Raw genomic sequence first — 27,921 nt, 5'->3', positions numbered from 1 at the left:
AAAATATATATATCGTCATTACACAACTACAGAGATAATAATATTTTCTATGATTATAATAGTTAATATATAAAAACATGCAGAACATGTTATTTTCTTATGCTAGTATAATATTAATAAGAAATAAAAAAAAATAACAGAATACAAGATACAATAGAGAAATTTAACAAAATTTGGCTGATAAAGTTTAAAAAATTAATAATAAATTTAATTCATTTCTATAATAGACTTATATTAAACTGCAATACATATAATTTATATATATTTTTGTGTCAGCCATTACTTTAATATACATTATATAATATGATTGAAAGAAATTAACAAATTATTGAAGATATATGTTACAGGATGCGTCTATAGTGAAGGATAAAAGCTTTGTCGACTCGCAAGACTTCAACATCTATCGTTTAAGACCGAAGTATTTGAGTTTCAATAGACTAAAGCTTTGTTTCAATCATCTAAGATACATCCTGTATAAAGAAAATTGCAAAATATATATAATACTTATAATTATTCTAAATTTTTTTTGGTTTTTTAATTTTTTAATTTTTTTTATGTTAATTTTAACATTTTTTTTATATTTTGCTTCAATCTACAGCTTAAGTATGTTCAATCTACACATTCAAACATGAATTTAACGGTCCGTAAAATCTCAAAAACACTCTGAGTTTATATCACAACATTGAAGAAAAGGCATCTGAATCAGACTATTATTAGATTGTAATTTTGTGAAAATCAAAGAGTCCCATTATGCGGATCTCTTTGAGTAAAAAATAGGATTTTGAATGCAAGATTATAAAATTTATAGGAATGAATTTACTTACTATAATACAATACAAGGAACTAAGAAATCTGTATGGAAAAAAACAACTCAAATTTCGAATCGTATACACTTTTCTAATCCAGTCGAGAGTTGCCAGGTCGGTTTAATTTTCCAATTTAGACGGAGGTTGTACGTTTCGCCCTGCGTTGTTGTCGTCGTCGGTATGATGCCCTGGAGCGTTTAGGAGGCAGCCCTAAGAAATAAAATTCATTTTTAAAATTGCCATTGTATATCTCACTGTAAACTCCCATATATCAAACACCTGTGAACATGCTATCTGGTTTCTTTGAGAATATAAAGGTAATACGATATGTTTTTATGTTAATGTTTCGTCAATGGAAATCTACAGAATTATTAAATTACTAGTGATACGCCCTGATTTCAAATAACTGATTATCTCCGTGACATGTTAACTACAAAGATTAATAATCGATAACTCAATTGTGATCGTAATTTAGAGATATTGAATCCGATAGAATCAAAAAAAATAATAATATACTAATATATAAGAAAAAGTGAAAGTATATCGAATTGGTCATTGGGTGCACGTCATAACCGGCCTGAGCTTAGATTAGATGATGCAATCTTGTACTAGTTAGGAATATTATCTTTTAATTATTTTAAATACTTACCTTGGAATTGCGCAGGTTCCTGGCCGCGGATTCTTGCAACGAACCGGCCTAGTTGTGCAAATATACTAGGAATGACTTTCAATTGCCAGGTCGTGAAAACAACCCATCCGAAATGCTGAAAAATTATTAATAAGAAAGCGTTACTTGGATATATGCAATCAGAAAGATTATGTATATTGTTATGTTAACACGTAGATATATTGTGCTATTTTCTAGGGTTCCGTAACTCGAAAGGAAAAAAACGGAACCCTTATAAGATCACTTGGTTTTATTTATAAAAATAATATCATCGTTTCAATTTAATAAAAATAATTTCCTTCATCCATGTCTTTCATCTTTGACAAAATAGAGATAAAAATAGGTTTCAAACGGGAATTGTAGTCTCAGAAACCCACGCCACACTCGGACAGTGTTTTAATTACATTTTAGTTTAAACATATTGATAGCCCTTCTATCGCACGCTGATATTACTTATTAGCTTACCCAGCCCACTGTGCGTTGATATTTCAGACTTTAAATACAGCTACTATACTAGCAGCTGTCGCCCAGACTTTAATAGCGCGGGATTTAAAAAAAAATCAAAATTAGTAGCCTATGTGTTCTAGACTGTCTACTATAAATATATAGTACCTGGATGACCGAGCATTGCTCGATATTTTTTTTTTAAATTGTGTTTTTTGGAAATTATATTTAAGTACGAATTACTAATAAAATGATGAATAATATTTTTCGATCTTACCGATAGAAAAAGTAATTTTATGTTTAAGTTAATTAGATCCTAGCTAGATCGATTTAACGCCCCCGAAACCCCCTATATACTAAATTTTATGAAAATCGTTGGAGCCGATTCCGAGATTCCAATTATACTCGTATATATATATATACATTATATACAAGAATTGCTCGTTTAAATATATAAGATAATATATTATACATTTATCATGTTTCAGTGAGATCCATTCAGCTGTTGTGGAGATATGTACTAACAAACATCCATTCATCTAAACATTCGCATTTATAATATTAGTAAGATAATACTTACCGAAACCGTTGATGTGAGTGCGAAGAGGCTCTCATAAACCTCTGCTGAGATTATGTCCGTTGTCAGGAAAACAACGTGTAGTGTACACATTGTTCCGAACATTATGCCCTGAGTCATACAATTTAACTTTATAACAGGTAAACACAGTAAAATGCATTTTTAAAAACACGTAACCCGCACGTACAATTGAGAATTAGAATCAGAATTTGTTGTCTTATATTTTATAGATATCCACTAACTGACTAGCAATGTATATATGACATTTTCATGTCGTGCGATAACTCATAAATAAGATTTTTTAGTTGCTTTGTGGAAACGGAGTTTTAATGTTATAGCGCAACTACAATAGTACGACTGGCTTACTTGGTACCGGATGTTCGTGTAAGCAATGCGCTAGAGATTTTAAAAAGTTAAGTAAGTATATATACTTACACTTATCAAGAACAGGAGGAACCGCTTCAGAACTGGTGGTTTAGGGCCACTCGTAGCCAGGGGTTTATGTAGCATTAGCAAGAACGCCAGATGGATAAGTATTGCTGAAAGATACATAAAATGATTATTACATGTTCTCATTTACCTTTTAAATTAAATGGCGTTTGTTCTATTCTAAATATTCGTAATATTCAAATAAGTAAATGATTTGCCTGATCTGCCAAATTCCTATTTTATGTCAATCATGTATATAACATGGCCTTGTAGGATCGCAAACTTAACCTAAATTATAAACACTAGATAAAGTTAAAAATATGAAAAAAAACATTTTTAATCGTACCAATACACGCCAATGTGTACAGAATAATCATTCTCCACGACATAATCGTCGTATATAGCCGGGTGTTCCAGCAGCTGTAACAAAGAACAATGTATTAAATGAATGTTTTCAACATTAAGTCAAAGTCTGTGATTTCAGCTTACCCCTCTGAGCCGTAGCTAGGTTCACACGTAACTCATAGTTTACATTATTTGTTGTAATTGAATGGGAGGAAACACGAAAAAAGAAAAATACCACAATTGTGTTTGTGTTCAAATCAAAGTGGTCCAATTATGTAATGAACAAATACCTATTAATTATTTAAAAACATTTAGAGATAGTATCATTAATCTGTTATTTGCGCAATAAGAACAATACAGAAAAAGGTAAATATATAAAGTAAAGTATTAATTCGCATGTAGGGTCCGCTAGGCAGGGTGACGGCAGTAAAAAATTAAGCCAAAACCTTAAGGTTTATAAAACCTTCCGCACCGACCCCACGTGAGTGGGATATGGCTAGAGACTTAATGATGACATTCATTTCCATATAATAATTCGCAATGAAACCAAATGCCAGCACAAAACATGTAAGAGGTCAGCCAGCTCTTTTGATAACCAAAAATAAAATCTAAACGAAAATAACATTTGAAAAAAAAAAAAAATATTTCGCAGCGTTAACAATTGAGTTACATCAGAGACTATTCGCCGCAAAATAGCTACAGAGCTCACATCAACAGTGAAATTGTACTATTGACGCGCCACTGCACTGTCGCGTCGATCGCTACAACACCCGGAGATTTCCTTCTAAACAGTAAAAAAAAAGACTCAAAGTTAAATAAAAAAAACCAAATAAAATTGTCGCTCAGCAAATTGTTATCAAGTTTTTAATGTTTTTACAGAAAACATAATACAAGTTGCCGTTAACTTTGTTAGTTATGACAAATTCGCCACAGAGAACCCATAGTATTACTTTAAATAAAATTGATAAACTGTGGTTTTCTGAAATCAAAATCACTTTTTTATTACAAGTAATAAAGATTCAACCAAAAACAATAACCTAATACTAACATAAAAATTACACATAAATGAAAAATTAAATAAAACTTAATGTTAAGTTTCAATTTATGGTTATTTTAAGTAATTTAGTGACAAAACATATTACCTTGATTAAACTGTTATGCGTTGTTAACTATGAATTGAAAAAATACATTATCTTGGAATGGTTGTTTTGATTTTTTTTAAATATAATAATATTCATGTTCAAGTATACTTAACATATGTAATAATATAATACAATCCATGAAAACTAAAGCTTTAAATGTCATTAATTTGTAATGTTGTAGAAGTTGTTACCATAAAATAAAATTCAATGATATACGGAAATTAAGTTGCAAATAAGTAATCTTACCTTGTCAGATCGCAAGTTGTTTGTTGCACGTAACACATGGTAGGTATAATGAGTAGTACGTAGCCAAGAGCGACAAATATCATCCATCTCATAGGGTTCACTGCGAAAACCTGCAGTAATTTAAACATATATCAAAACAGTCGACGCAAAATTTAACGGACATTGTATACAGTGTTTTTTTCCTCACTTTAATAAAATTTTTTCGATAGACATTTTTTCTTTTAAAATCAGTTGTCTATGTTTTGTTAGAAAATGTTACTGAATACAAAAATACGACTAACAAAATAAAAACACATAGCTGAGCTGTTAAATATTTTAAACGAAAGGAGGATTTTGAAACTAATAACTTTGTTTAGTAGTAAAGTTAGTAAAGTTTTCGTTAATATTCGCTACAAACATTCGCAATACGCGCATGCGCACATGTTCATTTGCTGCATTGACACTTATTATTTATTTATATTGTAAGATCCCAAAGCAAGCAAAGGCAAGCAGCCACCTGAATTCGCCGAAATAGCGAAACGACCGCTTCATTTATCCTTCCGCAATGGCAGATGCGTTGCCTACCTTCAATCAATGGAGGAGGGTTCAATGTACAGAAATAGAATATTTCTCCGTCCTAAGCGTTCCCTCCTCCGCTTTTTTTTTCATCATAAAGTGGCAAACGAGAGAGCGGCCACCTGAATCGCTGAAATAGCGAAGTGACTGTTGCTCATAGAAATACACAATTGCATATGCGTTGCCTACCTTTAATCGACTGAGGAGAGGATGTACAGAATAAAAATATTTTCCCCTTCCATGCATACTCTCATCCGGAAAGTCCACTTTCACTTGTCATCCTTTCCTTATAAGAAAAAGGATGGAAAGGGAAAGAGGACTAAATTAGGCCTCCGGGAAGCACACACATCAGACGAAACGCGGAATTGTTACCACTTCACGCCTGTCTTCTGTGTGGTCGTAGTATTTCACAAAAGCGGGCTCTACCACTGTTAAAATATTTTTTCCTCCTCCTTACATTATAAGAAAGAAAAGAAGGGGACAGAGGAATAAAATTAGGCCTCCAGAATGCACACTTATCAGACTAAACACGGAATTGCTTTCATTAGACGTCTGTCTTTTGTGTGGTCGTGGTACTTCACCGTGGACATCAGCGTGGTTCATATTGTTACAAATCTTTACAGTTACGATAATGACAAAGGCCGGCCAGAGATTAAGCAATGATTTTTATTATATACTCTATGTAAGTAAATATCTATTATATATTATTTAATATTTTGATTTTCGATTTACTTGGTAGAGCCACGAGTATTTTGCTTCATTTTTAAGTTTCCATCTCATATATTCTTTGATAGAATGAAACATATATTAATTGTATAAATTTTCAAATTTCAAGTATTTTTGAAACTTGATATAAAATTCGTTGGATGCGGAAGGTGGAGGACCGCGCGCGTGTGGAAGGTATTGGGAAAGGAAAGGCCCAGCAGTGGGCAGATAAAGGCTGTTGATGATTATGATATAAAATGACATTCATGACAAAATGAAATAAATTCTCGTTACTTACATCGAGTACTACATCGTACAATAGCATCAATGCGCAGAATATCCAGTGGCAAGTCAAGGTCAACAAATATTCAGCGGAGTACCGCAAGCTCAAGCAGGCTCTCTGTTGACAAAAATACAATTGGATAATCATATGTACGGAAAATAGAAATATTACTTTGGATCTTGTCCGTAACTTTATACCAACTAAAGTATTATTTAATAACAAGAAATGAGGAATTCGTTTTCTTATTTTTAAGCCAAAAAGTTATCATGGGAAAGTCGGCCATTAATTAGATAGTTATTAGGGAATGTTCGTTCTCTGCAGTTTCGTCTTTCATGTATATTTTATTTGTTAGTTTTCTAACTATTCAATAATAAAAATTCCTTTTTGGTCGTTCTTTTAACCGAGACTATCGCAACTTGCCGCCTTAATTATTAAAATATTGATTTAACCTTTTCGTCGCCAACATTATGTTGGCTTGGAATTTTTTATTAATTGACCCCCTCGTCATTATATCTAAAATATATATATAAAAATATATTTTAATCTGTCTACTTTAATTAAACTAATGCTTTCTTCGGCATTTTTTAATATAAACTATATTTACTACATGCACTTGCTTACTGATTTTTTTTTAAATATTGTTAGTTGCAGCTTATATAAACTTATACTAAAACTCGACAAAGCCTACGATAAGTAGTAATCATAAATGAATTTTCAATTCTTTGAAAAATCTTAGTACCTTTATACTATCTCAAATCAAATTTGAAATCTAGGTTCCCACGCCCACAGTTTCATACAATGTGTTATTACTAAACTTGAATTCCTCGGTCGCGGCTAATAAACTCTGCAAGTATTAATAGAAGCGGCTAATAGACTCTGTATTTATTATTCAATGCTAGAATCTAGTTCTACTTCTTGCTACTTTTATAGGGTGACGCAGCGACTCGAAGTGGACTTTCGCCTCCGACAACAATTCTCCACTTTCTCCGATCCTGCGCCGCCCCGTGAGTTAGAACTTTCTTTCATTTATCATTATGAGTCCAGAACGAAATGACTGTTTAGTTTTTTAGTTTCATATGAACAAAGTCGCGAGCAACAGCTAGTATTTAATAAAAAGAACTCTTACCTCAAACAACGAAACAGAAAAGTAAGTCGCGTTTTCGTTGCATGGCTTTCCAATAGTATCTTCCCGTTCGTTTGTCGGTTTATTGTTCACCCAGATCATCAATACCAAATAATACAGTGCCATGTTAAGGACGTAATGATTACTCAAGCATTTTCTTAATCGCATATTTGCCCTGTTGAACACAAGGTCAATTGTTGAACACTGTTACGGAAGCGTAGCAGAACCAGAAACATAGCGTATCGCGTAAGACATGAAAATTATACGTATAACTTCATTGAAACAGAACATAGGATGTTGCCATGACATAAAAATGATACGTCTACTTTCGGAATCACGCGCTTACATGTCTTGAGTTTCGTTTGTGTATTCCACTTAAACTTTGATGTCTTTTTAATTGTAAGCAGTGCTTACGAAGGGAGGTATTTGAGTAACATTTTAGTATTCGGGCATAAGTTTAATGTAAAAAAAATAAGTTGCTACCTAAAAACTGAATAAGTAAATAAAAAATAGTCATCATCATTATGATCAGCTTACTATAAGTCACCACTTAAGGGGCCAAATGTGACTAGGATGGCCTAGGAAAACGTGGTTGACTCCAAAGTCAACCACGTTTTCCTTTACCGTAAGTATGTCGGATAGATGTACATATGAACATCAAAAACACATTGGTCTATGGCGAGATTCGAACCCAGAACATTCAGATTGCAAGTCAAGTTGTCAACCCCTGAACCACCGACTTTCTAAAAATAAATTAACTAATTAGAAATTTAAAAAAAAAATGTTAAGACGCGGAGTCCACTTTAGATTGTTTGGAGTTTTCTTTTCGTGTATTAAGATATGTCAAATAGCTGCTAATTAGTCATGTTCATATCAAAATTTGATTCGCTATGGTTCCGGTTCGCTTTCGCAGAAATGTGTTAGACATCTAAGTAAATAAAAATACGGACAATCTAGTTGGCTAAACTTCTAAGACAAACACAGATCAACGATACTAAAAAATAAGGAAACAGCAAAGCTCTACTGTATAGAAATACCGATTGCGAATTTGATGAGAATATAAATTGTATTGAATCACTAACTGTGGGTTTCCGAGACAACAATACCCCAATAAAACTTATTGTTATCTCCGTTATGTCAAAGATAATGACAGGGATGATGATATGTTTATAAAGCTCTTTGCTCTGAGAAACGCACGGTTATAATTTATACACGAAACAGAATTTACAATTAATTTCTTCTTATAGAGATTTTCGTGAAATATTGTAGTGTTGCGCAAGAATATGTAAGTTTTTATGAGAGGGTATTATTTTTTTCTTAATATTGTCGTTTAAGATTATAAAGTGTACGTGTAACTTTTTCTACAATTGCAATAAAAGCCTGATACCAATTTCCATATACAAAATATATTAAAAGCTGAAAAATAATATAATATAATTAAGTACATTGAAAACAATACTTAACAATTATAACACTCATACTTTAGACCATATGTTTTTTTAAATCAAATGATAATTAAAAACTAGTATTTTCACTCAATTTCTATCAGAAAAGATTTTATTATTAGAAAAATTAGAAAAATAATAAGAAACGTTAAAAAATACGTTTAGTTCGAACTTTTAGACGATCAATTGTAACATGATGTCTTAAAAATAAGCAGACTGAAGTAGCCTTACTTTATTCTATCTCCTAGATTTTATACAAAATTTATTTTAAATAGAATACAAACGTATTAATATGTATTTCTTCAGCTTGCGCCACGATTTCTATCTACCACTGTATCATCTTATTTTATAAAAAAATATCAAGTTGAGTTGAATTCATTTTGCCATTCGAAATCCTTAAAAATTGAACTAAAGTATGTTTAAAAGCACTAACTTCATTCGTAAATGTTATTATTAAAAATTATCGATATTCGAATTTCGAATCGAATTCGAATAATTTCAATTTGGACCAATCAGTTTGAATCGTCGTACAAAAATTGTTATTAATCATTATTGCCTCATGAAAATCTTTGAATTCCGTCATGGGAATTATCATTTTTTTTATCTTTATGATTCGTTGACGGAATTATAAACGTATGTTCTAAAGCAGTGGTTCCCAAACTTATTTTGTCTACTGCCCACTTTGAGAATAAATATTTTTTTAGCGCCCCTATATTTTCACAAATTTAAAAACCATTATAACTTCAAAATAAATTAATTAATTATTGTGACCTATATATGTATATTAACGGAGAATTCTAAACGAAACTTTTACTATAACCCGTAACTTGAAACCTGCAGCGCCCACAAGTGGGCGTTATCGCCCACTTTGGGAAAGACTGGTCTAAAGTATGATTTTTATAGTTTCAGATCTAGATATATTTCATGCTTTTAATGTACATAATTAATATGTTCATAATACGCATTAAAAATCGCAGTAGGACGAAATTGCGAGCTAAAGAATATTTTAACAAATAACATCGATACGACAATCATGTACCACAAACTTTTATAAAATTAACGCACTTAGAATTTGGAGAACCATGAGTCGGTAAAGGGCTGGAAAAAAAGTTTTTTATTTAATATTAATTACACTTGAGTCTAAATTATATGACAATCGCAAATACTTTGTAATACAAAAAAACATTCATGAACATTTAAGAGCAAACTGTTTCCTTTAAGGTCCGTGACGCACTTGGCCTTTTTGCGGATATTCGGTTAAAATCATTTAACTTTAGGTGGCTAGTAGCTCGTTTGTCGTTAAGTATATAAAAATATTATATATCAGGTGTCGTTCGACATGAGGAAGTATTATTGTTATAAAATGCCGCAGCAAGTCGTTTTTCTAAAACAGTCTTGTGTAAAGCGACCCTATGAGAAAAAACAAGGTACTTACGTCATGTAATTTACGTAAAAATTCAACATGCACAAAACCAGGCTCACTATGCAAATTGGCGTGACTATTAATTTTTCCTGTGAACAAAAAATATTTTCGATGTAACTTTCAATGATGTCATCTTAATTTTTGTTCAAACTTCAAACAAGAATAAGGTAGGCATTGATTCTGTACACTTTGGAATTGGAAATATGAAATGTAAAGAATTCATAAATACAATAAAACTGCCAAAATAATTGAATTAATATAAAGTTACTAAGATAACAAATCATTTTTATCTTTGGTAACATAAAAGTCGTTTTAAAAAGGATGACTTCAAAAATTATCATCGCTAAATTACTTTTTATTTGTTCCTTTCCATAGTGTACACAGGGTGTATTCGTGATGTCATAAATTAGGTTTTATAAAAAGGAATTAAAACCTTATAGTTAAAGACATTGTTTTAACTAAATTATTACTTACGTAACTATCCATGTTTCTATCTTTCTCATTTATCGGGATGTAAGGGGCAGCAACTGTAAAAAAAATCTCTATCAGTATTTGGAATTGGTAATTATCTTTTATACAAGTGGCAAATGGCCAATAAATAATGCGGATGTATTCTGTAAAATCCGTTCCTTATTTCATTAAATAAGGAACGGATTTTATATATGATCGACCATATCATTATATGGTTGATCATATTCAATAAATACCAAAAAAGTTCCCTTTCATTTCAAACCCGATGAAACAAACAACTAAGATGTTGCATAAAATGTTTAATTAATTTAATTGTATTCCTTGTATACGCACAAATAAACACAACACGCTGTATGTGCTCTACGCTTGTTGTAACTAATGTACGCTCTACGGACACTACGCGCTCACCGGATACAACGCTTCTACGGCACTACGAATTCCACAAGCGCTACGAGAATTGCAGTCATTACCCGCTCTGCTGCTACGAATATGCTGAACGCGCTTCGTCTTCAGGCTCTAACACACCTTCGATGCAAAATACCAGTAGCGAAACCGATGTAAATTGCAAGGAATATTTTTTACGCTATTGATTTTGTTGTCTGCCAAACATCCGTGCAAAAATAACGCGGCACCGACAAAAACGTTGCGGCAGAAGCGCAGATATGTGGCTGGCGTCGGAGCGAAGAAAGAGATTGAATGATCGTCAAAAAATCTACGTTGCTAATGTTCCTCTTCTCATACATTTCGCAAAGAATAGCGAAATAACCGCGGTTCTGCGGTTACGGTTCCGCAGAGGACTTCCGCTCACAGCACACCGGTGTTACAGGAGTCAACGCACACACAATGCACTCTACGGATAATACGCTTTCCGTTTCTAAAAGTTATACGTCTTTGCCGATGCTATGGGTAATAGAAACTCTACGAGTTTTGCAGAATATTCATACTCTACGAACGCTACGCGTTCTACGAACATTGTGAATTCTACAATCTCTACGCCTCTTGTGGATTGCCCGTTGGAGACCGATAAGTTTTTTTTTTTTTTTTATAGGAGAAGGGGGCAAACGAGCAACGAATCAAAAAACTCACAAAAACTTTCAGTAAATTATAAACTCATCATCATCATCCTCATCATCAGCTCACTATACGTCCCCACCGAGGGGCTCGGAGCCTACCTTCTATCTTCAAATATTTTTTTTGTTACGAATATGTTATTTTGTTTAACTTACGAGAGATCTTACTTATTTGGAGACTGTAAAAAAATATGAACTAGCAAGAACATTTTCTTGAATTTTTGTAAATATAGTTTCTAGCAAACGCTAGAATCTACATTAACTCTTAACAAAAATTCTTTAGTGAATAAACTATTCCTAATTAAACGTTTATAAGTTTTACTTCATACAGCAAGGAAGCACTAATGAATATGTGACTTTTCTATCGCATCAAACTTTCCGACGGCAAAAATCAAACAAAATAAATTGTCTCTTTTATTTACTTAAACCGAAGAATATGTTGAATAAAAGCAACAAGTAGAAAACTAGATAACCGGGCGGATAAACAACAGTCATTGGTAAACACTTTTGATTGGTTGTACCTTATTGTTTTCTTTAAAACGGTTGCTCAATCTAATTACGTGGCCAGAGTCTATACTGCACTCTTGAAAATAAAACTATTTCAATTCTAAACACACCGTTTAGACAAATAATGATGCTTACGACGCTATTTCTATAAATGCGAATGTTTAGATGGATGGCTGGGTGGATGGATGGATGGATGGATGTTTCTTTGAAGGTATCTCCGGAACAGCTTAACGGATGTTGACGAAATTTCGCAAAATGCGCGTGCTGGATGGTTTCGCTGTGGACTTCATAAAGCTATGTTGTACGGCGGGACTACCTAGAAGTTCCGCGGAGAACTGATTCCTGATATATCCTTATATCTGGATACTTAGAGCTGATGTCGTCCGTAAAATTGTAGTCATCATATAACCATGATGTTTTTATCAGAAAAACTTACCTTCATCTGTGAAAAAGATATAACAAAATAAATATTCAATACGGCTAATGAGCATTACATACGTTGACAAAATAATATTTTTCCTTTGCCCGACGGAAAATTAAGGGACATCAAATATGACAAAAGGTGTTTACGTCTTTTCAATTGCGACAGATCGCAACCTAAGCGGCTTAGTATCTAAAAAAACCCACGAGCATCATACGAAATGATTCGTCTCTGAGCTTATCAAAGTAATTTTGTTCATAATTTTTTTTAACGAATCTAATTAATAAAATTTGAAGATTTTATTCAATTTCTTTTATGTACTTAATTAACGTAAGCAATATTTTTAATTTCCAGCGTCGTTCAAACTTCACCGGTCGATTGCAAAAAGTACCGACGGACCCGAGATTGAAACATTTTTAAGTTTCTTTTTGCGTTAAAATTTTAATTAATTTTGTCAATTGCTTCATGAGAGTGATTTCATTTGTTTGAAAATGTCGACTTAAGATTCAACTGTTTGAAGATTCAACAGGTCTTCCGTATTTAGCAAGTAAAATTTCGTTTTAAAGAGTATAAACCGTCATGTAAGGAAATATAGAATTTAAAAACTTTTTATTCATTTTAAAACTCTTATTATGCGAACCGGAAAGACAAAGATAAATGTTGAAAAACCGAATATTGTGCGCGAAAATTTAGCGATAAACTCTTAATTGTAATAAGTAATAGTTCCGAAAAATCAGTTGAAACTCTGGAAAAATGTTTAAACCAATCACTAGAATATGGTTCCTAAGGACTTAAAAGTTTTGTTCCAAAATAAAAATGTTACACATAATAAAAACCCCGTAATCAAATAAAATATCTAACTAAATAAGACGTAAAAAGTAAAAATGAAGAAATTAGAAAGACAGTTTGACTAAATCAATAATTTTTAATAAATTGTATTAATCATTCCGAAAGTTAATTATTAAATAACTAACTGCCGTTTCCGTTAAACTTTGAAACAAAGTTAGAACAATGGAATTATATCATTTTATTCCGATTAAACTAATCAGTTAAATCTTTTAAATCATATTTTACGTTAAAAAGAAGACTTAACTTTTTTTGGAAAAATTTTCTAAGTCTCTTAAGTACTGTTTTTTTTTTTCAAACTCATTTTTCAGTAAGAATACAGTTAAATAATTAAAACTTTTTATAATATTAATATCTGTATTCAAAAGTATTTATTTTACTATATTATTTAATTTTAAGAAAACAATTTGAAACCTCAACTTTTCACAACTTAACTTACAAACTTACCGGAAAATGGTGTAGCAGAATACGGGAAAACTTCACAAAACTGCACAAAACTAAAGTATTGATCACTTGGGAATGTATTTAAATTGTTCACAAATTAATCACAATATTAAAAAAAAAAATTTAAACTGGCACAAGTCCGGACTGAATGCACAGGTGTTGCACGGAGCGCGTTCGGGATCCAACTAAGGCTAGGTCTAGTGCTTGCGGAGGCTGCAGCGAATATGGGCGGATTCGCCCTCCACCTTCCTATTTATTGGCAACCAGTAATGACGTCCTTCATCCCTGTAAACCGTACCTAAGCAACGATGTATGGATTTTATTCCTGCGCGGAATGTTCTAGAACGAAATTAAAAAAACTAATTACTTTATTAGCTAGGACAATAGAGTCAATTTAAAGCCTTATAAATTGGTAATTTATGTTTTAATTTGTGTTTTACATTGATTTTAATTACAATATATCTATTTAACATTCATTTTAATTGATAAACGCTACTTTTAATATACATTTTCTCGTGAAAAGCTTGATTCTACACAAAGCGACATCTGCAGTCGGCGCATGCAAACCAACCTCGGTTACCCTTGTGTGCACTTGACCGTGCTTTTATAGTCAAGGTTATGTTAAGAAAGTATTATTTCACAGCCAATTCGGAATTCGACTAAATTATTTTTTTTTTAGAGAAAATTATGTTTTTGCACGTACGTTTCTATAAGATATTATAATATCCTAGATGTGAATTTTAATGTACAAATAATTGTACTCAGATGTATTTTAATTGATGCTTTCAGTTTTAGGACTGTTTTATTTAATTAGCAGGTGTCGTTTCATTAACTCGGAATTTAGTACAACACTATTTTTTTTAATTGCACCTGTCTATTGTTTTATTAACTAAAATAGTATAACTCTTATATATAACAAGTTGATTTCAAGAATAGAATATGCCATATTTGGCAAGCTTTGCAATTTTTGTTAAATTTTATTCAATGCTTACTGCCGAACAAGTGAAAGGAACGCAACAAGTGTGTAACCCTCTTATCGGATCTCTAATCGTAGCTATTCTGCAAAAGTATCTATAGAAATTTTATTGAATGTTGATGTGTTACCTTATTTAGCTTAATTGTATTTAAATTTCGTTTATATTGACCTTGAATTTAATAAGACATACACTAGCTATTGCCCTAGTCTTTCCGCGCATTAATTACTAATTTTCCTCGCCGAGTTATTTTTTTATTTATGCATACCGCAAAACAATTTAGTCACCTTTCTCTTTGAAAAAATAAATATAATAGCATTAAACAGAAAATTAAAACAATACTGTAACTTAAGCTCCCACGTATTTTCTTATCCCCTTGGGGTGGAAGTATCGATCGCATTCAAGATTATTCTAGAACATTCTCAACAGGTGATTCGATGTCACGTGATTCAATATTATACTAACACTTTGAGAAGTTTAAACCTGGATGACGCACAAATATGTTAATTTTTATTTTATAATATTTTAAATCCTTTATGAATACATCTTTTTTTATTTAATGTAAATAACAATAAGTAATTGGTAAAAGTATCGTTCTAATGCGAAAGGAACTGGAAAGGATATTCGTAGTCCTTTCCAGTCCTTTGTTGCATATCTAAGCAGTCTCTAAATGTATATTTCATCAGTATCATGTAACCTACACTAAGATACTGTTATGGCCATTAAATCTATGTAACTTTGTAGCTCAGAGAAATATCAATAACGAGTGATTAGACACATCCAACGATACTAGTCACGCCATCTATTGGTGAAAACCATAATTTTTTAATCTCTTTTTCTATTTTTAATTTAAATCTTATCTAATATTACAATTGCGAAAGTTTAGATAAATGGATATTTGTTAGAAGGTATATCTAGAAAGGCTCAACGGATGTTGATGAAATTAGGTATGGAGTAGAACATAGTTTGAAAGAACACGAAGGCTAATAATTTTTTTTTTAATTCCACCAGAACGTAGTCGCGGGCTTCAGCTTTTATCAATGTAATTATGAACAAAATTAATTATCTTTAAGTAAATTTTTATAAAATAACTATATCAGATCAGTTTTTTGCTACGTAAAAAAAAGTTATGTACAAAGATAAAATAAATCGGAAAGGTAATTGGAAGATTCCTTACAAAACGTGTAATTTGATTAAGACCTATTCATAAATATATTTGTGGATGTTATTGAATGTTCTATTTACAAAGAGACGTATTTGAAGGAACAGTAATTGTAATTTTTGGTACTCGATAAATTAGCCTGTCGCGACGGCAACCTTGTTTTTCGATGTTATACCGAAAGGCACGAGCCTAGTGCAAAGAATTTTTTTACGACTAGTGGTTGCCCGCGACTTCGGCAATATAGTATTTAAAAAAATGCCTGTAGTATGCCTAGGTGTATTAGCTACATTTCCGTTAAAGACTTGTTAAAATCGGTAAAACGTCATCGGTATAGGTATGGCGGAACATAAGCGGCCTTACGGACATACAGATAGACAGACAAAAATTTTATAAATTGTTTTTTCGTTATCTCCTACGCAAATCTTACTTCTTACTAATATTATAAATGCGAATGTTTGATGGATGGGTGTTTGTTTGTATCTCCGCAACCGCTTTACGGATCTCGCTGAAATTTTGCATAGTTATAGAACATAGTCTGGAAGAACACACATGCCACTAATTAAGTTTTTTAATCTCTGCGTGAACGGAGTCGCGGGCGACAGCTAGTACATATGTACGAAATATGATTTATTCTATGTTACATATATTTTGAAGAAAAAAGAGTTAGTTAAAAGAGCATAAAATAAAGAGTTTGGAAACGAAATCGAATGATGGCGAATAATCGAATAGTTAATGACAATCAAAGTCACACTGATTCAAATCGAATGTCACATCGACATTCACCCTTCAAAATTTTATTTACATTCAGTCTGTCTTATTTATTGAAATATTTACATTAAATTTCTTAACCAAATATACCACAGTAATTCAACAAAATGTCGGCTTCCTTAGATGCATCTTTAGATCCTATGGAGGAGATTCGTTTTAGAAAAAAACACGGTGGATTATGGGCGGAAATTCAAAAGAGTACACATTTTACCTTCGACGAGCTAGAAAGTAAGTAAGATATTAATAGACAGGACATTATGAATAAAATCATAATCCTAAAATGATGTACGGGTGGTACAATTTGGATCGCCTAGGTTAACACTTGTGTACCTTTTAGACGAATATGTGTGAATTTGTTTAAAATGTTTAAGGAAAAATGCTCGTAATGTCTGCTCTATAGATTTAAATCTCTTTGTTTAACATAAATCTCCATTATTTAATAACTAACTCAATATAGATAACGCATAACATAATCTGCAGTTGATTAAAGAGTAGGCAACGCGTCCAAAATTACAGATATCTATGGGCAGTGATCGATTCGCTATTTCGGTGACATCAGTTAACCATTTACTCGTTTGCCACTCTATTTTACATTATAAAAACTATCTTCTTACAGATATCATGGTCATATTTTTTAAAATACAAAAGAGGGATGATAAACCAGCCGCGTCGGATCTTATATCGAGGTTCATTATCACAATTACTTCTCTCATATATTTTATGAAAATAACAAACGAATGAAATAACTTTATTTCGGTAAACTACTCTTAATTTAATTTTATTATTACGGCTCTCCCTTTGGGAATTAGACTTGTTTTTGTTTATTTGAGATTTCTCTCGTAAGGCAAAATACACAAGTCAAAGGCGTTGCATGGACGGAATGTATATATGAGCTTTTTTAATTACTTCTCTTAGCTTTGGATTAGAATAATTACTGCAGTCAATATCTCTTGAGTCACGAAATTAAGCTTTATGCACCTTTGTGTTTTTTTATATTTTCAGAGCTCACTTTAGAGACGTGTTACACACCGGTCTCGGTATGACAGATTCGTATATGATGGAGAGAGTTATGGTCGCATTGGACCGAGGCACATCGCCCTACGTGACGATGGCGACATTTGCTAAAGCCATGTCACTCTATCTACGCGGCAGCTTGGAAGAGAGAATCACTTATGCGTTCACTGTAATTTTACTTACTTATTTGTCTTTTTAGCCTTGATTTTTCAAACAACATAAATTAGGCACGTATCTCAATTAGGTTTTTTATAGAACTCTCTTGCCTATATCTATACATGGACGTCGTTTACTAGCCCACAATTTTCAACATTTTCGTTCTATTCTCACTCAACTACTTCATTGAAATCAATATATGTTTTATGGTGAAAGGCTGAGGGTGGTGTGGATTCATACTAATAATATAAATAGAATGAAATTTCACGTAACATCAACAGGTGTGTTCCAATCGGAACGAAGCAAACCTTGAAGATAAGTGATCTTGTTCGAGCAACTTTATAAAAGTCTCTTTCTTGTTTTAGTGCTACGATTTATTAGGGGAGGGTTATTTGCGTCGGGAAACGATGTATCAATTAATGAAGAAGAGCTTAGCGAAAGCTTCAAGGGATGACGATGTAGAAGAAGCGGTTAAGGTAATATATTACTGAATAAGTATTGTGTTTAACCATGTCTGGAATCTGGTGGAATTGCGATTCAGCCGTCTGGTTTATTGATTATCGAAATACAATCAAACTAGCCAAGCCGTCCCTCAGGGGAGGTATATCAACAATTTTGATTGGTGCATTACATCAATGTTTGTAGTTGGCTAAATTGCATATAATATTAAGCAGGCAATTCGACCGTGAAAACTTACGACCGAATAGCCTGTACAAATATATATATCTGTCTTTGTTCTGTATAAGGGAGGTTTGAAAAAGTTTTTGTTTCAATATTCCGACGGTAATAAGGGTTGAGCAAAAGAGATAGCGTGCGTTGTATCAGTTTCGCCAATTTGACCTTTACCTTTTCTAGTATTGATATTTATAAGTTAATTTAAAAGCGCCCTCTGTGATTCAACGAGAGAAAGTAATAAGACCGTAGTGCAAAGAAAATTTAATTTCAATCGTGTTTCCTTGCCTGACTACAGATGTCGCTACTGCCTACTGAATGACTAGGCTGTTTTTGATTAAGCAAAATTGAAGTAATGATTTTTTTCTTAATAACAGGAACTTGTTGATATAATGTTAAAACGGATGGACGCTGATTTGGATGGAGTGATAAATTTCAACGATTTCTATGTTTCTGTCACCAAAACTCCGTCTCTGCTGGAAAGTCTTGGTTATTGTTTGCCTGAGAGGCCAGCTGTATACGCTTTCGTATCTACATGGTGTCCCGCCTGGAAATCTATGTGAAGACATAATGTAGATTGTTCAATAAAATTTGGCAAGTAGCGCTTTATTGATTTAGAGTAAATCGGTGCTTAAGTAACTATTCTATGGTATGTTTGAATATAAGGTGGGATAGTAGGAAAGCGATATTTTATTTCTATCATTTGATAGAAAATTAACTGAACAATTTGATGCGTTTCGATAAAAAACAAATGAACGTATTTTTATTAGTTCCATTAGTTGAATACATTGTGTGTGTATTATCTTGTCACTTGAAAAGTATGAATTGACACAAAACGAACATGGCGCCGCGCGTCAAATTCATTTTAACTATAAATCTTTAGGTAATAGATTTTATATTTTAATATTACAGTCATAACATAAAATTATTTGGCATTAATTTGGCATTAGTATTTTTGTTTGACCTTACTAATTATAAATGTGAATGTTTAGATAAATGGATGTTTGTTTGAAGGTATCTTCGGAACGTCTCAATTTGTCAGATCTCGCTGAAATTTGGCTACTTATTAAGATTTTTTTAACACCGCGCGGACGGAATCTTAGGCAACAGCTAGTTCATTATAATAATTTTTTTATAAACAAGCTGATTACGTATTTTGCATAAATTTCACTCAGATATGGTCTGGTTATTCTGGTCTGGTGATGTCTGATAACAGACTGATCTTTGTGACCTATGTCTAGAATAAGACTGTGATTAAGCCGATAAATATATTTTTTCCGATCAAATTGTTGTATATAACCGTATTTACATAATAAAATTGTATCGATAATTTTATACAATAGATTGTCTGTAAATGAATTGTTCAAGAATATAAGCATAATCCGCCCCAACTCCGACAATTAACAAAGGGCTGTATGTTTAATTAATTCCTTTGACTCTACCCTCGTAATAGAGTGCTATTCCCTACCAATTTTACTTTACTGATTTGAAATTCAAAGATTTGTGTAACTACGCATAAAGGATTTGATCAAAATGTCCCATCTATTCTATTTACATTTTGTCTGAAACGTTAATTAATTGTCTTACGTTAAATGGTTTCATGATTACTGTAAAATTTAATTGACATTTTATTTGTGTTATTTTAAGAAGTCAAGTTTTAAACCAACTTAATTATGTTCGATCCAATTGGTTTTATCATTAATTATGAAATTTAAAAAAAAACTTTATTCGTAGCCTACGTGTTCTTCCAGAGTGTGTTCTAGAACTACCCCAATTTCATAGAGATCCATGCAGTCGGTATGGAGATACGAAACATCTATCCATCCAAACATTCGCATTTATAGCAAGAATTCTCCACTGACAAGAAATTAATGTGTTTCGAGGTCACGTATGTTTAAGCGGAATTGTATGTACAGTCGAGTAAATTCACGGTGTTCTACTTGAAGAAAAACAACCAATTAGATAGCAATGAGATAAAAAAAAACTATGGGATAAAACTGAAAAGCAATTAGTCGTGTACCTGATCGATTTATTCGTACAATCATTTAATAGCTACGTCATATTGGTTTACTGTTCCCTGTCATCAACTCAATGTGTACAAAACGCTCAAAAGACTATAACTTTTTATACTGCCAGATTCCCCGATTGTACATTGAAACCATTCCTTATGCTAGGATAAGGTTTACGATAATATTCGAATGTCGGGATTCGAACCTTTACCACGTTATCGAATGTCCCTTTAAGGCTATTATTCGATTTGTTTCTTTTATAATGAGATATAGGGATATAGTAAGTAGTTTGTTTTTTTTAAACCACTAAATAATTAATTGTTATATAGGAGGACGCGATCTTTGGAACAAATTCATTACAAATACAACGCATCGACGCATTAACTGACTGCTTAGAATATTGTGCATTTCGTGTTGTCGGATCCAATGCCGCTTCCATAACGTTAACGGTTCAGTTATTAGACAATAGAGAAATGGACTAGACAAAGAACTGTTGTTATATGAAGTAAATTCTGAAACGTTTCGTGGCGGGTGAACTGAATATGAAAATGACACATGTGCATGTCATGTTGGCAAGTTGAAATGACTTTATGCATGATAAGTCAAAAATTTAACATGTATACTTACATACAAAACAAGCATAAAAGCAAACAACTTTAGAAATTATTGTTTGTTTTAGAGGAATTTGCGCGCTTGACAGGTCTTGTAACTTAATAAGCAAACATTTATCGTCGACCTTAACTGACAACAGCATAACCAAGTTTAATTACGGGTTTTGTGCTACTAAAATGTTATTGTGGTCTACATTGTGTTTCATTTAAATTGCTTTGAAATTATTAACGTCGGCGTTACCTGATTCAGGATTATAATCCTGCAAGAAAGCTTGACTTTGACAACAGAGAAAGACGATCATGAGAAAGAGTCAATGACTATGATAAGTAATATGAAAAAAGTGTCTCAACAGACAGATATACGGACGTACAACATAGTGATCCTACAAGGGTACAACAGCTACTAGTCGTGGCGTTCACTCTTCGTCGTTCGTCTGGTGGGCGCCCCGGCAACACCGCGATGATTGGGTTCGAGATGGATACGAAGCGATAACCCTTTGAAATATATGTACATTTCTTTAACTCCGCTATTATTTAAAGTTATCTTGTACCTATCTTTAGTTACTGTAAACTTGTAAATTTTAATATATTGTCATAATATAAATATATGTATACCTGTTGTGAGTAAAATGACATGTACATTTTTGAATTACGTCTGGAGGACAAAAAAAAAATCGACGGCGGCCTCGTTCAGAGCTGCGCATCGAGTGTGAAGTGATTGATTAAAATATTATTATGGATGATTAATGATAAAACACAGCCTTTGTCCTTGTACACCTATATAATACTTTCTGAAGATTTATTACCAATATTATGCTTTTTTATCTTTATAATTTAGTAACCTTCGCTTAATAAAATCGGATAATAGATGTAAACAAAAATTGAATATAATTAAGGGGGAAATGTTTTTGTTTTAATAATTATACTCTGACTTATAGTCAAATACTCATAATAAATGTACACTAAGGGTCTCTCGTAGTGTATACTAAGTATATCTAAGTGTGGCTTTCCACACTTAGTACGAATTGTCAAAGCGGATATAGTTAGGCTAATAGGACAACGCATATTAAAAAAATCAAATAATACTAGTTTGCCATTTAATTGACGTAAAAAAATACATTTATATATAACTTAAATTAACACGAGTAAACTCAAAGTTTTGTAATAAAACTGCAACGGTAAGGCAGTTAAACTTAGTCTGAGGTACACATCTGTCCTATTTACCTATTTACTATCAAACGGGGAAAATGACTTAATATATATATATATAATTTTCTTCATGGAAGAAACACTAAATAACATTGTAAAGTTTTTAATGAGATTCTCAGGGTAGGGCTTCTTATTAAAATTCTATGTTTATTTTTCTATGAAAATAGGTCTATAGAGCGGGACTAAAGACTTTATTATTTTATAGTGGAACTGATAAATGAGACAATGTAAGCCATAGACAATATAAGCAACAGACAACCTACGCCTTCTTGTTTAAAAAAAAAAAACTTCTTCTTCTCGAACTAAGGAAATGAATATTTGAACTTTGCAGAATTAACAGCTATTATTGATGAATTTTTATTTCATCCAATTAATTAGCTTTTCTTATGATTTTAGTTTAATTTTAATAAAAAAATGTAAAAATAATTAAAATTAAATTGTTATTAAAAAGCATCGTTGTAAAAAATATTATTTTTTATTCAACAAAGCAGGAAGAGACTCGTTATTAGATTTTCTTTGTTCAATTACCTGATTTTACTCGCACTTCAGCGCACGTTTCTAATTTTCCTCGTTGATAATTTTTGCAATTTGCTTGTACTTAATTATTTACTTCAATTATAAAGTGTATTTATAAGTTTTAAATATAGCAATCGATATCTGAAAGAATTTATTTAAATAATTGTAACCCATGACTCCGTCCCGCGGAATAAAAGTTAATTAGTAGCCAATATTTTCGGTATATATCTACATCTATGCATTTGCCTTTCAGAGGAATCTATATTGCCGTTTAGGAGCTACCATTTAAACATTCGCATTTATAATATTAATAAGATAATGGTTAACTCGGAATTAAAAATAATAATAAATATTTAGGACAATTTATACATCGATTGATCAATCGATGTGGTATGTTGGTATTTATAGCCACAGTTTTTTATACGATTGATGTACAAAGAATTAAGATTCCTCTTTAAAAATATAACATTAAACGTCTCGAAATAGAAATCCTTGTATATTGACTTTTTATTCGCTGTCGGTATGAATAGGGGTGGCACGGGAAAGTAGGTCATCTGGGAACATGTTATTTTAGCGTCATAAAAGCCACATCTCACGTCATTGGATTTACCTTTCCTTGAAACGGTATCGGTGAAGGAGGCGCTTTCTTGGACTTTATTTTAAAAGTTATGATACACTGGATTGCTAATATTTTAACAATATGACTGGATCATCTGCAGACTAGCATTCCCCGCGACTTTTTCAGTGTGGGATTAAAATAATAAAAAATAGCCTTTAATATTACCGCGTGCATCAGCTCAGCCTTCCCGTCAAAATCGATCCAGCCGTGCCGGAGATTACTCGGAACAAACGCGACCTCGCGAACAGGCACAGATTTTTTTTTTAATTTGGTTATTCGTTATCAGTAGCGCAAATACAACTTTACAATATTACATACAAACACTACTATTGTATTAATACCTATTAGATGACTTTGCTTTTCATTATAAGGCGGGGATCATTGGTTTTTCTAAACTTTATTGATATATTCGCTATACTTATTGATAAGAGTTGATCAATCCACGGGAAAAAGATTTTTGTGCGCGGTTACTGTTTTAATAGCCCCGAAATTTACGTATCATTTTCCTTTAAACGTTCTCCACTTTCATATTTATTATTTTACATCTACCCAACGAGTTATAGTTAGCCGTCAGAAAAAGATGTGAAATAATTAATATATTAATATAATAAAGTGTGTAGATTTTTAATTATATACGTTATACCAAACATATAACTAAAGCTAAGATACATGCAGATGTGGACAAAGGCGACCGTTATAAGCGATTTCTAGCAGACAAACCTGTGGGAAGAGACTGGTAAGGAACAATTACAGTGTAACAAAAAATACAAAAATAAACAATTAATAACAAGTATTATTATTTTGTCGGTGGCTCAGTGGTGGCCAGGTCCTGGGTTCGAATCCCGCCATGTACCCATGTGTTTTTCGATTTTCGATTTACATATGTACATTTATCCGACGTTCTCACGGTGAAGGAAAACATCGTGATGCAACCTGCACATATCTGAGAAGAAATCAAAGATATGTGTGAAGTCAACCAACCCGCATTTGGCCAGCTTGGTTGACTATGGCCTAATCACCCTTAACTTAGGGTAGGCTCCGAGCCCTTCGGTGGGACTTATAGTGAGCTGATGATGATGATTATTATTTTAGTTTAGTGAGAGTTATTTAGTATGTTCATTTTGCATAGTTTCTACTCACACGTGAAATGCGATTTCTCATTCGTAACACAATTTTAGTCGCGTATTTTCATTAAACTTGCATTGTTTGCTGTCGCTGCTTTCAGCATATTAGTTGTGTGTACAATCAGCAACAGATATTTTGATAAATAAAATATAAATTATATACATATATGGGGGATTAGTAAAGGAAAAATAATAATATTGTTTTTCTTGATGCAATTTTTGTTTTACAGTTAAAAATAAAATGAAATACATTCACGCACATAATAGATGAAAAGTAATTTTTAAAGACTTTGGCTTTTAACGAAAGAAATTTTTAAAACGTATCAGCCTGTCCGGCATTCGATTGCGACTTCGTTGTAAACTTTTTCAGTATAGAAGGCGCGTCAGCATGTAATACAATCTTACCTCTAGGTATTACATTGGGTTATCGTGCGACACACATAAATTAATGATAGCCAATTAATAAAAAAAAACTTAATGAATTGGACTCTACAATGTCACCAACCATAGTGCTAGTACGTGGGTTAGTTTTCCTTAGAATTTTCTTTCTCTCGGATTTAGTATAAAAGCTTCGCTTCAAAGCTACTGTCTCAGTTACTTAAAGGAGAATGACGGAGAAGGATATTTTTGTCCCAGATAGCATAAAAATGAACTTCATTCTTATTAATATTTTTCACCATGACTGTACAACTTCAGAACTTAGTTTGCCAGGTTTACGTTTGAAATGCACTGAGCTTTATACGCTATTTCAATACGTGAATGTATGAATATTGCACTTGATTGCTTTAGAATTATGCATCATTTAAGTTCCATTATAGTTTCGTTGCGGAGGTAACTATGTGTTGAATATTCAATCTGTGAATTTGCTTAGTATTTCAATTGGTTATTTTAAGCATATTAACTAGACAAAAATACTAAACAAAAATATTAATAACACACTAGTTAAGTAGAAGAAACATTGTTAATTTTCATATATATTGGTATTTATTTTTCTATAGTGAAGCGTGTCAAAATTACATTAACTTCGAGCGAAGTGTTCAGGTGTTCACTAACGTTCACTTTGAGCTAGTGAAAAATTTATTAGCCCATTTGAAATGCTTTTACGTCCTGAATTCTACACATAGGTATATGTATTTTCTATATTAAACGTAGCAACTACATGTGGTTTCAATACAGTTAAGTATAGGTAAAACATACGACTATTCATTTTGAATTTCATTCGTAGAAGTCAATGTCATATGACTGTACAAGCAGTTGCGATAGTATTAATTCTGCAGTTATATTTCTATAGAATGAGTATAAGTTTCTAACACGAGTTATTTATTTATAAAAATACTAATTAAATTAAATGAAATAACAAATAATACCTTACAATAGTGAGTCTATTTAAGATAGATTAGTTTGACAACTGACGCCTATAAATTATCGAATTAATTTTGTATGATGATTAATGTTGTACTTAATAGCCGGTTGTCATAGTGTCGGACCGTACGCGCATCACGAACAACTACGAACTATCGAGAATCGGTTTTGTAAAAATATTAATCAATGAAATAAATACTGTAACTAAAGTATCTTATTGCTTTTTAAATTTATTACAGATATTTAGCTATGTCTCTCGCAATTAATTAAAAAAAACGTTAAAAAATTTTCTTTTTCTTTCTGGACATCTCAAATTGTATAATCTATCTTAAATAGACACACTATAATCGTGGATTCTTATCTCTGTGTTGTCAAAGATAATGACAGGTATGACGATATGTTTTATACCTACACAAATTTTTGGTCTAAGAAACCCATGGAAATGATTCAACACTCACAGGATGTTTATACGACTCGAGTGACACCTCACTCATTAAAAAAATCATAATGTACACACGAAAAATCCCCCCTGACACAGTCGGACAAAAAAACTTGAAATAAATTAAATTCTTATTCATCTCATTCATCACCTTGTATAGTTAATTACATTTGTTGTAAATGTAATCAATATTAAAAAAAATTATAAAAAGAATGAATCGTTAAAAATTAATAAATGTAAGCAACTTCGCAACATATAAGAAAATAAATGAATCAAGTGAGTGCTGGAGTTACATAACGTAATTCCTGCATCCCATGTTTACTGCCGGACATTCTGCAAAGTAAGGTTTTATTCGATGTGGACATCCCGCGCAATTAAATTGAGTGTTCGTCATTTGAAATTCAAACGAACTGGCAGTCAACTCTAACGTCAATAAAGTTCAAATTATTTTAGCTTAGGCTGTCAGTTGTCATAACATGTTTCGTATAAGTTTATTTCAAAAGCCGAAAACCGCACTATTCTAAATCAATTTGTATAATATAAATACAAAGAAACCACAAAGAAGTTCAAGTGTAAGAGAAAACTAAAAAATAGTAAAAGACTCAAAGCCACTTTACGGGATTGCAATCTCAAAATAGAATGAAGTAAAACGCTTTTCGAGTACTTTCAAAGTAGCTTTACGTAAAAATACAAATATCGAATTGTTTATTTAATAAGAAAACATTAAACATTAATTTGAAAGATTTTTTGACAATACTATTTAATTTAAAATGACTTTTTTTAATAACAGATTTATTTTAAAGATATATTTTAATGCTCACAAATACGATTTATTGTTAGTAATGATTTTAATATAAATGTATTTAAAATTAATAAAATTAGTTACAGATACGATAACAAACAAAGATATAGAAAATAACGATATTTCAACATAAGATTCTGTGCAGTTGACCTATTTCAAAGCATTACGTGAACACTTTTTAACATTTTTTTCCTTAAACAAAGATCACAATTGAATTTGAACTTAAAACATTCTTTTTGTCAAGTATCAAAGCAGCCACTTGTTGGCGCTTGGAAACGACGCGACGTAGCGGAATGGCATCTAATGCTTGTGTCACACGACGTCCACAAAGGTAGAGCAGTAAACAGTGACATAGTATAGACCAGTGGTTCCCAAACTTATTTTGTCTACTGCCCACTTTGAGAATAAATATTTTTTTAGCCCCCCCATATTTTCACATATTTAAAAACCACTATAACTTCAAATTAAATTAATTAATTATTGTGACCTATATATGTATATTAACGGAGAATTCTAAACGAAACTTTTACTATAA

The 27,921-nt window shown here is 32.0% G+C and overlaps 2 protein-coding genes across 3 annotated transcripts; one reads left to right on the top strand and one right to left on the bottom strand.

Moving 5' to 3' along the window:
* Positions 1–856: 856 nt before the first annotated feature.
* Positions 857–14,025, bottom strand: LOC106126491 (uncharacterized). The gene is made up of 11 exons (XM_013324197.1): positions 13,953–14,025; positions 10,665–10,717; positions 10,203–10,279; positions 7,326–7,497; positions 6,215–6,316; positions 4,657–4,766; positions 3,270–3,343; positions 2,930–3,033; positions 2,498–2,605; positions 1,456–1,570; positions 857–1,016 (listed from the first exon to the last, which is right to left on the bottom strand). The coding sequence occupies exons 2-11, from the start codon at positions 10,674–10,676 to the stop codon at positions 940–942; spliced, it is 951 nt and encodes a 316-aa protein (XP_013179651.1). The 5' UTR covers positions 10,677–10,717; positions 13,953–14,025; the 3' UTR covers positions 857–939.
* Positions 14,026–16,880: 2,855 nt separating this feature from the next.
* LOC106126492 (EF-hand calcium-binding domain-containing protein 1) lies at positions 16,881–22,206 on the top strand. 2 transcript variants are annotated; one of them, XM_013324199.1, is made up of 6 exons: positions 16,881–17,081; positions 17,470–17,539; positions 17,856–18,036; positions 18,389–18,499; positions 19,073–19,267; positions 21,034–22,206. In XM_013324199.1, exons 1-5 carry the CDS (start codon positions 16,961–16,963, stop codon positions 19,256–19,258), a joined length of 669 nt encoding a protein of 222 aa, XP_013179653.1. In that variant the 5' UTR covers positions 16,881–16,960; the 3' UTR covers positions 19,259–19,267; positions 21,034–22,206. The 2 variants fall into 2 exon arrangements, with proteins under 2 accessions (XP_013179653.1, XP_013179652.1); XM_013324198.1 differs by having other exon boundaries at positions 19,073–19,289.
* The last annotated feature ends 5,715 nt before the right edge of the window (positions 22,207–27,921 follow it).

Source organism: Papilio xuthus, unplaced genomic scaffold (assembly GCF_000836235.2).
Source record: "Papilio xuthus unplaced genomic scaffold, Pxut_1.1 DF825017.1, whole genome shotgun sequence".
NCBI classification, from domain to species: Eukaryota; Metazoa; Arthropoda; class Insecta; order Lepidoptera; family Papilionidae; genus Papilio; species Papilio xuthus.
Note: the sequence above shows the minus strand (reverse complement) of the source record. Positions and strands in the feature narration are given on the sequence as shown.

Excerpts from the sequence above, each read along its gene's own strand:
- LOC106126491 (XM_013324197.1), bottom strand. Across the intron at positions 3,034-3,269 it reads GTACACATTGGCGTGTATTG|CAATACTTATCCATCTGGCG; the intron begins GTACGATTAAAA and ends TGTATCTTTCAG. Across the intron at positions 1,571-2,497 it reads CACTCACATCAACGGTTTCG|CATTTCGGATGGGTTGTTTT; the intron begins GTAAGTATTATC and ends ATAATTTTTCAG.
- LOC106126492 (XM_013324199.1), top strand. The coding sequence starts at position 16,961 with ATGTCGGCTTCCTTAGATGCATCTTTAGATCCTATGGAGGAGATTCGT. Across the intron at positions 17,082-17,469 it reads TACCTTCGACGAGCTAGAAA|ATATCATGGTCATATTTTTT; the intron begins GTAAGTAAGATA and ends ATCTTCTTACAG. Across the intron at positions 18,037-18,388 it reads GAATCACTTATGCGTTCACT|TGCTACGATTTATTAGGGGA; the intron begins GTAATTTTACTT and ends TTCTTGTTTTAG.